Source organism: Salvelinus namaycush, chromosome 31 (genome assembly GCF_016432855.1).
Source record: "Salvelinus namaycush isolate Seneca chromosome 31, SaNama_1.0, whole genome shotgun sequence".
Taxonomy (NCBI): Eukaryota; Metazoa; Chordata; class Actinopteri; order Salmoniformes; family Salmonidae; genus Salvelinus; species Salvelinus namaycush.
In genome coordinates this window covers 15,529,068-15,540,494 of record NC_052337.1, presented here as the reverse complement: position 1 = coordinate 15,540,494, position 11,427 = coordinate 15,529,068, and the positions used below count along the sequence as shown (strand labels likewise).

At 40.6% G+C, this 11,427-nt stretch overlaps 1 protein-coding gene and 1 non-coding gene across 2 annotated transcripts; both read left to right on the top strand.

Annotated features, from left to right (window-relative positions):
• The first annotated feature begins 302 nt into the window (after window positions 1–302).
• dtwd2 (DTW domain containing 2) lies at window positions 303–10,585 on the top strand. The gene is made up of 6 exons (XM_038971067.1): window positions 303–525; window positions 2,718–2,808; window positions 4,713–4,807; window positions 4,897–5,125; window positions 6,691–6,822; window positions 10,158–10,585. Exons 1-6 carry the CDS (start codon window positions 335–337, stop codon window positions 10,335–10,337), a joined length of 918 nt encoding a protein of 305 aa, XP_038826995.1. The 5' UTR covers window positions 303–334; the 3' UTR covers window positions 10,338–10,585.
• Window positions 10,586–11,321: 736 nt separating this feature from the next.
• trnag-ccc lies at window positions 11,322–11,392 on the top strand. The gene has a single exon. It is a non-coding gene; the product is annotated as a tRNA-Gly (tRNA).
• The last annotated feature ends 35 nt before the right edge of the window (window positions 11,393–11,427 follow it).

Below are 11,427 nucleotides of genomic sequence, written 5' to 3'. Positions count from 1 at the left end.
GTTCCAATACAGTCATTACAATGAGCCCGTCTTCCTATATCCTCCCACCAGCCTCCACTGATATACAGTGATTTGCATTGGGGGCATTTAATTAACCCTGTTTTAAAACCCACATTTAATGCAAATGTGAACGAATATGAGTTTATGAACAAATATGAATCATTGTTAATGTTTAGAGAATTATTTTTCATACATATGAATAAATACAGGTTAATGACACCTTCCTACTATTACGTGGTGGACTTTTATTTAGAAAATGTCCGAAATTCCGTAACCCGGAAGTTCTTCTGGTGTTACTGACGAGAAGCTGATACGAGTTTCCCTTCATTTTTTCATGTTCCATACAATTGTAATGGACACAACATGCCAAGGTCTCTCAGATCTTTCCCTAAACCACCCTCTTGCTCCAGTTGAATCTGCCAATTGTGGCAGTTCTTCTTCGCAAGATGACGAAGACGGCTTTGGGGATCTGCGATCTCTGCCTGTATATGTCTGCGAGAGACGACCCACATGTTTACGATGTTGGTAAGTTCACTGGGAGCACCGCCACAAAATATAGAAGTTACCAGTATCTTTGCCACCACCATTGATTGATAGTATGTGAATGAAAGCTTTATCAGTCAAATATTTAGGATTAGCTAGTTACTGTAATGGACCATCACATATCCAGTTACAATTTTGTAGCTACAACTGGGGTGTATTGATTACACGAATTCATGCCAAACGCAACAGTTTGGATTAATGATTAGACCCGTGGTACCCTGTGGGAGCCTTGGAGGCAACCCGCCTAAGAGACAAGCTAGCTACAGGAGGATATTCATTCTCTCCATGAACTATTCTGGTGCTTCTATCGAGACGATATGTGGAAGGATTCCCTCGCGAGGCTAGGGGTAGACTAATTCTCAAATAGTACAGTGTAGGCTACTTTCTAAATGTAATCCGTCACAGTTACAAGTTACCTGTCCAAAGTTGTAATCAGTAACGTAATTTTTAGATTACCCCAAACGCAGTAACAATCTGATTTAGATTAATTTACTTTTAGATTACTTTCCCCTTAAGAGGCATTAGAAGAAGACACAAATGTATGTTATCATTTGAATGACATCTATTGCAGGATAAATCTATGTCTAAGTTTACATAGCTGGCCATATATGGATGTAAAATGTTACTTTATGGGTTGGTTATGTAGGCTTCTTCTAACCCATTGCTTTCTCCTACATATAATAATACGATTAAATTATATCTTTACATTAAAAACCAAAGTCTATCAGAATTCCAGTCATTCCAATAAATGTTATACCGCTTGATCTTCAAGAATACGACTTGGAAATATGGAAGTATAGATTAGCCAAATTATTTTACCTGGGTATGACTCCAAAACTAAGGACATATTAGCCAGCCCTACTCTGTTGTTTATGATTTTGTTGGCATGGAGGAATGATTGGGCTCATTGAAGGGTTTTTCTTAATTTTTTTCAACGAGTAGGTGTGTCCAAACTTTGGACTGGTACTGTATATTTAATATTTATGAATCCCAAAATGGATGTAGCAACTACAGCTTGTCCCTTTAAGTCTATCAAAAGTGTGCAAGTTTGAGCATGTGTCCATTAGGCCTATGGATTTATTTTATCAGCATAAATTAGATTGATCAATAAAAGCCCCACTTTTATTCCGTAGGCTTGGATCCGCATTATGCAGCTGTTGCAAGAGCGCATTTTTAATTTGCTGTCCACTGGTTTCAAAAACAATGATTGATAGACAGTTTAAACTTATTGAATTCAACCATTATTGGGTTCAAATACACATTTAGGTTTGTGAACAGCCACCTACAACAACCACAATCCGTAAGGCGCAAATAGCTAAATGAAAGAGCAGCAGTGTGATTCACATCAATGCACAATGTAGATGTCAATAATAAGTGATATCCGTATCGCCAAAGACTACACCACTACTGTCATCCTTACCTCCAAGCGTTTATTCAAGTTGGATTATCTTTGGATGCCGACAGCAGTCGCACCATTATAAGACATAGCTTGGACTGTAGCCTACAAAAGCCTGTTAATGCCCTTTTCCCGCGATCCATCAAACACATTTGGTGTGTCATCATAGTGGTCTGACTTGTGGTCAGACTCTCTGAGGTGGAACATCGCCTTTTTTCAATGCTGATTTTAATGTCATTTAGAAAACAGATTTTTTTTGCGCAAACATCCCTTCTGAAATTTAAAACTAATCCTCAAAGTAATCATCTAGTTTTTCAAAAGTATTGGTAATCTGATTACAGTATTGTTTCTGATAACGGATTACAGTTACCATTTTTTTGTAATCCCTTACATGTAACAGATTACATGTAATCCGTTACTCCCCAACCCTGATTTATGTATTGCAACGGATACCATTTATCAGACTCAACAGGAAGCAAACGGGGAGGGACCTGCCTGAACTTGTCCAATACAAAACTCTAGTTTTTGTTGCAAAATGTTTTCCGTTTGGACTAAACATTTTAGAACAGAATCAGCATAATGAATACCACCCCAGTACTGAGTCCTTTATCTGCACACTGATTTGTGGACAGGTGAAAGCAAATTCTCAGCAGTCATCCACCATAATTATACCTTTCACCTCTCCCTGGCAGTCACATATAAAGGTATGCGATGAGAAAGGTAGTTATTTAAGACTGTTTGGGACACATCTTCACTCTCTCCTCTTCTCTCCAAACAGCCGTCCCCAGAAGGTGTGTCTCTGCCCGTTCCTGCCAGTCCACCCCCTGGAGGTCGCCACGTGTCTGTACATCGTACAGCATCCTGCAGAGGTGGGGTGGGGGGGGGGGGGGGGGGGGGTCGTTCCATATGATTTCAATCACTTTCTGACTGCGCCCCTTTTGATTTGAACGAAACCACCCTGTATTCAAGAGTATGCTGTGTCTCAACTGATGGCAGGCACAACACAAACACAACATAAACACCTCAGATGATGTAAAATAGGGTCTGAGCTACAACATACACAACCGTTCAAAAGTTTGGGGTCACTTAGAAATGTCCTTGTTTTTGAAAGAAAAGCCCCAAAAATTGTCCATTAAAATAACATAAAACTGATCAGAAATACAGTGTAGATATTGTTAATGTTGTAAATGACTATTGTAGCTGGAAACGGCTGATTTAAAAAATAAAAAAAACGGAATATCTACATAGGCGTACAGAGGCCCATTATCAGCAACCATCATTCCTGTGTTCCAATGGCATATTGTGTTAGCTAATCAAGTTTATCATTTTAAAAGGCTAATTGATATTTAGAAAATATTTTGCAATTATGTTAGCACAGCTGAAAACTGTTGTTCTGATTAAAGAAGCAATAAAACTAGCCTTCTTTAGACTAGGTTCGATTACAGGATCAAAATGGCCAGAAACAAAGAACTTTCTTCTGAAACTCATCAGTCTATTCTTGTTCTGAGAAATGAAGGCTATTCCATGTGAGAAATTGCCAAGAAACTGAAGATCGCTTTCAACGCTGTGTACTACTCCTTTCACAGAACAGCGCAAACTGGCTCTAACCAGAATAGAAAGAGGAGTGGGAGGCCCCGGTGCACAACTGAGCAAGGGGACAAGTACATTAGAGTGTCTAGTTTGAGAAACAGACGCCTCAAGTCCTCAGCTGGCAGCTTCATTAAATAGTATCCGCAAAACACCAGTCTCAACGTTAACCATGAAGAGGAGACTCTGGGATGCTGGCCTTCTAGGCAGAGTAGCAAAGAAAAAGCCATATCTCAGACTGGCCAATGAACTGAAAAGATTAAGATGGGCAAAAGAACACAGACACTGGACAGAGGAACCCTGCCTAGAAGGCCAGCATCCCAGAGTCGGCTCTTCACTGACTTACACGTGGTCGGCGGTTGTGGGACCGGTTCGACGTACTGCCAAATTCTCTAAAATGATGTTAGAGGTGGCTTATGGTAGATAAATAAGTATTTAATTATCTGGCAACATCTCTGGTGGACATTCTTGCAGTCAGCATGCCAATTGCATGCTCCTTCAACTTGAGACATTTGTGGCATTGGGTTGTGACAAAACTGCACAATTTAAGAGTGGCCATTTGATGTCCCCAGCACAAGGTGCACCTGTGTAATGATCATACTGTTTAATCAGCTTCTTGATATGTCACACCTGTCAGGTCGATGGATTGTTTTAGCAAAGGAGAAATGCTCACTAACAGGGATGTAAACAAATTTGTGCACACAATTTGAGAGAAATAAGCTTTTTGTGAGTATGGAACATTTGAGATCCTTTATCTCATGAAACATAGGACCAACACTTTATATGTTGCGTTTATATTTTTGTTCAGTATATATCAAACTCAACCATTTTTCTAAACGGTGATGAAGACATGGCTGTCTCATGGTAGGTGGAGTAGACAAAATGGGTCAACGTTGAGCCCCTCAATGTTTTGGCATTCAGGTCCAAAAAGTCACTTTGACCACTTCTACCATGGGCAAACATGTATGGAAGTTTTCGTTCAAATCACAAGGGGTCCATTAATAAAGTGATTAAAATCCTATGGAACGACTCACTCACAACCCTGAGTTTAGCCCTTGAGTAAGGCCCCAAACTGCTTCAGGGTTACTGCTCTGCAGCTGACCCTATGCTCCTCCGATCCAGTGTGTGTGGTTGGGTACTGTGTCAGTAAAAATAACAATGGAAATGATTTTCTCTGTGTTTTCAGGAGAGTCGAGCGCTTCGTACCGTTCCTCTCCTTGCTGCGTGTTTGCCCCCAGGAAAATGCAAGGTCTTGGTGGGAAGGAGATTCAATGAAGAGAGGTAAACATTTATCTTTATGTTGGTCCGATACTGAACATTACATGTACATCATTCTCTCTAAACATGTTGCCTCTCTCTCTGCCTTACAGGAACCCAGAGCTGGCTGCAGTGTGTCGAGACAGCAGAACCCTGATACTGTACCCGGGACCAGATGCTCAGAACCTGGAGGAGCTAGTCCAGAAACAAGACCGGTACCAGGACAGGATGGGAGAGCAATTTGTGAGGGCAGTGGGACCCAATGTCATCATCATCGATGGCACCTGGAGCCAGGCAAAAGATATGTTCCTCAGAAACACCCTGCTCCACCAGCCCAAACAGGTGGAACAGCTATACTCCAACAGGGCACAATACAGTGCCTTGCAAAAGTATTCATTCACCTTGGAGCTCTTTTTCTATTTTGTTGCATTACAACCTGTAATTTAAATGCATTTTTATTTGGATTTCATGTAATGGACATACACAAAATAGTCCAAATTGGTGAAGTGAAATGAAAAAAATTACTTGTTAAAAAAAATGTAAAAACAGATTAGTGGTGCGTGCATATGTATTCTTCCCCTTTGCTATGAAGCCCCCAAATAAGATCTGGTGCAATCAATTACCTACAGCAGTCACATAATTAGTTAAATGTATACCTGTGTGCAATCTAAGTGTCACATGATCTGTCACATGATCTCAGTGTATATATACACCTGTTCTGAAAGGCCCCAGAGTCTGCAACACCACTAAGCAAGAGGCACCACCAAGCAAGCGGCACCATGAAGACCAAGGAGCTGTCCAAACAGGCCAGGGATAAAGTTGTGGAGAAGTACAGATCAGGGTTGGGTTATAAAAAAAAATATATAAAAAATGTTGAACATCCCACGGAGCACCATTAAATCCATTATTAAAAAATTGAAAGAATATGGCACCACAACAAAACTGCCAAGAGAGGGCTGCACACCAAAACTCACGGACCAGGCAAAGAGGGCATTAATCAGAGGCAACAAAGAGACCAAAGATAACACTGAAGGAGCTGCAAAGCTCCACAGCGGAGATTGGAGTATCTGTCCATAGGACCACTTTAAGCCGTACACTCCACAGAGCTGGGCTTTACGGAAGTGGCCAGAAAAAAGCAGTTGCTTAAAGAAAAAAATAAGCAAACACGTTTGGTGTATGCTAAAAGACATGTGGGAGACTCCCCAAACATATGGAAGAAGGTATTCTGGTCAGATGAGTCTAAAATTGAGATCTTTGGCCATCAAGGAAAATGCTATGTCTGGCGCAAACCCAACACCTCTCATCACCCCGAGAACAAAATCCCCACAGTGAAGCATGGTGTTGGCAGCATCATGCTGTGGGGATGTTTTTCATCGGCAGGGACTGGGAAACTGGTCAGAATGAAAGGAATGATGGCGCTAAATACAGGGAAATTCTTGAGGGAAACCTGTTTCAGTCTCCCAGAGATTTGAGACTGGGACGGAGGTTCACCTTCCAGCAGGACAATGACCCTAAGCATACTGCTAAAGCAACACGCAAGTGGTTTAAGGGGAACCCTTTAAATGTCTTGGATTGCTGTACACCAGGGGAACCCATCCAGCTTGAAGGAGCTGGAGCAGTTTTTCTTGAAGAATGGGCAAAAATCCCAGTGACTAGATGTGCCAAGCTTATAGACACACCCCAAGATACTCGCAGCTATAATAAAGGGTGTGAATACTTTCGTAAGTCACTGTAGATTGAGTATAATGGAACCAGGTTTCTTTACACCAGGGGTGTATTGATTAAGTACAATAGAGCCAATGCAATAGTCCCAAAAGTGCAAACTACAAGCCAAATCAAGGGCTTTCAAGTATATGGTCTGGTTATTTTTATTGCTGAAATGGAGTCTGCTGCGTTGTGTATTTCAGGTACAGCTGAGCAGGAGTGAGCAGACTAGTCAGTATGTGATCCGTTCTCAGCCATCTAACATCTGCCTGTCCACCCTGGAGTGTGCTGCTGTCACCCTGTCCATCCTAGAGAGGAACGAAGCAATACAGGAGGTGGGTAGCATATAGACCTATACTGTACGTGACATGACAATCATATATATATATTTATATATATACAGACAATCATACTTGTTCTACAAATCTAATTTTATTGGTCACATATGCATGGTTAGCAGATGTTATTGTGAGTGTAGCGAAATGCTTTTGCTTCTAGTTCCGACAGCAATATCTAACATGTAATCTAACAATTCCACAACAACTACCTAATACACACATTAAGTTTTTCACAATCCCTGACATTTAATCCTAGTAAAAATTCCCTGTCTTAGGTCAGTTAGGATCACCACTTTATTTGAAGAATGTGAAATGTCAGAATAATAGTAGATAGAATGATTTATTTCAGATTTTATTTATTTCATCACATTCCCAGTGGGTCAGAATTTTACATACACTCAATTAGTATTTGGTAGCATTGCCTTTAAATTGTTTAACTTGGGTCAAACGTTTCAGGTAGCCTTCCACAAGCTTCCCACAATAAGTTTGGTGAATTTTGGCCCATTCCTCCTGACAGAGCTGGTGTAACTGAGTCAGGTTGGTAGGCCTCCTTGCTCGTACGCGCTTTTTCAGTTCTGCCCACAAATTGTCTATGGGATTGAGGTCAGGGCTTTGTGATGGGCACTCCAATACCTTGACTTTGTTGTCCTTAAGCCATTTTGCCACAACTTTGGAAGTATGCTTGGGGTCATTGTCCATTTGGAAGACCCATTTGCGACCAAGCTTTAACTTCCTGACTGATGTCTTGAGATGTTGCTTCAATATATCCACATAATTTTCCTTTCTCATGATGCCATCTATTTTGTGAAGTGCACCTGTCCCTCCTGCAGCAAGGCACCCCCACAACATGATGCTGCCACCCCCGTGCTTCACGGTTGGGATGTTGTTCTTGGCTTGCAAGCTTCCCCCTTTTTCCTCCAAACATAACGATGGTCATTATGGCCAAACAGTTCTATTTTTGTTTCATCAGACCAGAGGACATTTCTCCAAAAAGTACGATCTTTGTCCCCATGTGCAGTTGCAAACCTTAGTCTGGCTTTTTTATGGCGGTTTTGGAGCAGTGGCTTCTTCCTTGCTGAGCGGCTTTTCCGGTTATGTTGAAAAAGCACTTGTTTTACTGCTGATATAGATACTTTTGTATCTGTTTCCTCCAGCATCCAGTTTTTTGCTGTTCTGGGATTGATTTTCATTTTTCGCACCAAAGTACGTTCATCTCTAGGAGACAGAACGCGTCTCCTTCCTGAGCGGTATGACGGCTACGCGGTCCCATGGTGTTTATACTTGCGTACTATTGTTTGTACAGATGAACGTGGTACCTTCAGGCGTTTGGAAATTGCTCCCAAGGATGAACCAGACTTGTGGAGGTCTACAATTGTTTTTCTGAGGTCTTGGCTGATTTCTTTTGATTTTCCCATGATGTCAAGCAAAGAGGCACTGAGTTTGAAGGTAATCCATCCACAGGTACACCTCCAATTGACTCAAATTATGTCAATTAGCCTATTAGAAGCTTCTAATGCCATGACATCATTTTCTGGAATTTTCCAAGCTATTTAAAGGCACAGTCAACTTAGTGTATGTAAACTTCTGACCCACTGGATTTGTGATAAAGTGAAATAATCTGTCTGTAAGCAATTGTTGAAAAAATTTGTGGTGTGGTTAAAAAATTAGTTTTAATGATTCCAACCTAAGTGTATGTAAACTTCCGACTTCAACTGTGCGTCTCGTGTCTGAGGCTTGAATTGCGACTCCACTTTGTCTCTATACTGACGTTTCGCTTGTTTAATTGCCTTGTGGAGGGAATAACTACACTGTTTGTATTCGGCCATATTCCCAGTCACCTTTCCATGGTTAAATGCGGAGGTTCGCGCTTTCAGTTTTGCAGGAATGCCACCATCTTTCCACGGTTTCTGCTTAGGGTAGGTTTTAAGTCACTGTAGGTACAACATCTCCTATACACTTCCTTATAAACTCACTCATTGAATCGGCGTATATGTCAATATTATTCTCTGAGGCTACCCGGGAACATGTTCCAGTCCGCGTGATCAAAACAATCTTGAAGCATGGATTCTGATTGGTCAGACCAGCATTGAATAGTCCTTAGCATGGGTACATCCTGTTTGAGTTTCTTCCTATAGGAAGGGAGGCGCAAAATGGAGTCGTGGTTGGATTTGCCAAAGGGAGGGCGGGGGAGGGCCTTTTATGCATCGCTGAAGTTAGAGTAGCAGTGATCCAGTGTTTTACCAGTGCGAGTGCTACAGTCAATATGCTGATAGAATTTAGGTAGCCTTGTTCTCAAATGTGCTTTGTTAAAATCCCCAGCTACAATAAATGTAGATATATGGTTTCCAGTTTGCATAATAGACAACATCCATTTCTATCTGTACTTTCTATAACGTCTCACGACTTCTACCCTCCTTACCTTACCCTCTTGAGTAGTGTTGGGGGTAATGTATTATAAAGCAACGTGTTACAGTAATAATAAAAATGTTATAGTAACCAGTAATGTAATGGAGTTACTGCTCCAATTTGAGTAATAATAATATAGTTTCTGATCAAATAAATAGATTGTTACTTTTGTCATCATTCCCTTCCTATTATTTATTGATCCAAGTAAATATTTGTGATTATTATTCTCTCTCTAATGGTGCAATATATATATATTTTTAAACCCATCCCAGATTCAAATTTGTTTTCATCCTCAGTCTCACTAAGTTCCTGTTTATGCACGCACTACTACTAACTGCTTTAATGAGAGAGATGAAAAATGACAGAAGCGTCTAAAACATTTACTTTCTTAACGTGGAAGTACTCTGCAAAGGCAACACAAAACTCGTATCGAAAGACCCCCTGATACCTGACTGCTGCTGAAGATGTCTGTAGGCCTACCTCATTCAAACAACCAAGGCTTGATTTTAATCATTCAGCAGGACAGGGTGTAAAATTAGGGAGAGCTGAACAAGCTTTTAGCTGGGTATGTAGTAGATGAAATGCTGCCCTTATTCATGGTAGAATCTGTCATTATTAAGGTACTTGTTTTGGTGTATAGGCCTACTTAACGTAACGTTGTTTACATTTAGTGAGGACGTGTGTAACGCAAAAAGTAAAAAAATAAGTAGTGTAACAAATTACTTTTCCCAAGGAGTAATAAGTGAAGTAATTAGTTATTGTTGAAAGAAGTAACGCGTAATGAATAATATTACTTTTTGTGAGTAAAGACCCAAACACTGCTCCTGAGCATAAGGCCGCTACAGACCCACACCATGATGGCGGATGGCCCTTTGTAGCAATCTGCCTGTACGTGACTGTACATTTCCTCTTCCTGTCCCTTCCAGGTTCTGTTGAAACCTCTGCAGGCTTTGTGCTCTTTCCAGCTGCAGCATGGGGCCCTGGTCCACCACAGCAAGGAACACCTGATACGACACGGCATTTACGACAAACAGATGCCCACGAACAAACGCAAGATCAAGAGAATGGAGAATCTTATTACTAACCAGCACATCTGCCCTAGATGAGGGACTACTAGGTTGTTTATGAAATAAAAGAACACTCTGGCCTATCCTCATATAGTACACTACTTTTGACCTGAGTGCAATTTGGATTAATCAACGTTTCTTCCACCTTACCCAGATGTGTACAGAGCACTGAAATTCAGACCCCTGGGTCAGTGTGGCTACCCCCTATATTTCCAAACCAATGTGTGGTTATTTGAAATTGTCTTATTTGTTTTTATACATGTGTTGAAATAAATAAGTAAAGTGTCTGCTGTCTAATTTGATTATGCAGGACTTGATGGCATGGTGCATAGTGGTGGGAAAAAGTACCCAGTTGTTATACTTGAGTAAAGTAAAGATACCTTAATAGAAAACGACTAATGTGAATACTAGAGTAAAATTCTGAAATTATTTAGTTTTAAATGTAATTGCAAAAATATACTTCAGCGTCAAAAGTTTAAATATGTTTTACATTCCTTATGTTTTTATTTTATTCACCGATAGTCAGGGCACACTCCAACACTCAGACATTTACTTTTGTGTTTAGTGAGTCCATCAGAGCAGTGGTTGAAGAGATGACCAGGGATATTCTCTTCATGCATATGTGAATGTTCCTGTCCTGCTAAGCATTCTACGTGTAACAAGTACTTTTGGGTGTCAGGGAAAATGTATGGAGTAAAAAGTACATTATTTTATTTAGGAATGTAGAGGGGTAAAAGTTGTCAAATATGAATAGTAAAGTACAGATACCCCCAAAAAACTACAAGTAACGTATTTATTTAACCTTTATTTAACTAGGCAAGTCACGTTACTGAAGTACTTTACACCACTGATGGTGCATATAACTTCAGTGAGGACACCTGAACCGTATTTGTCCTAACCCAGCCTCATTCAAAATCATTGACAAGAGGAACGCATCTTAATAAATGTAAAATTGCAATTAAAGGGATGTTATACAGTATTACAGTAAGGGTTAAATACCCAAATTATCCGAGCCATTGTAATGCGCCGCTGGTGTAGTGGTATCATGCAAGATTCCCATTCTTGCGACCCGGGTTCGATTCCCGGGCGGCGCACTTATTTTGTTACATTCTATCACAATATTCTCCTA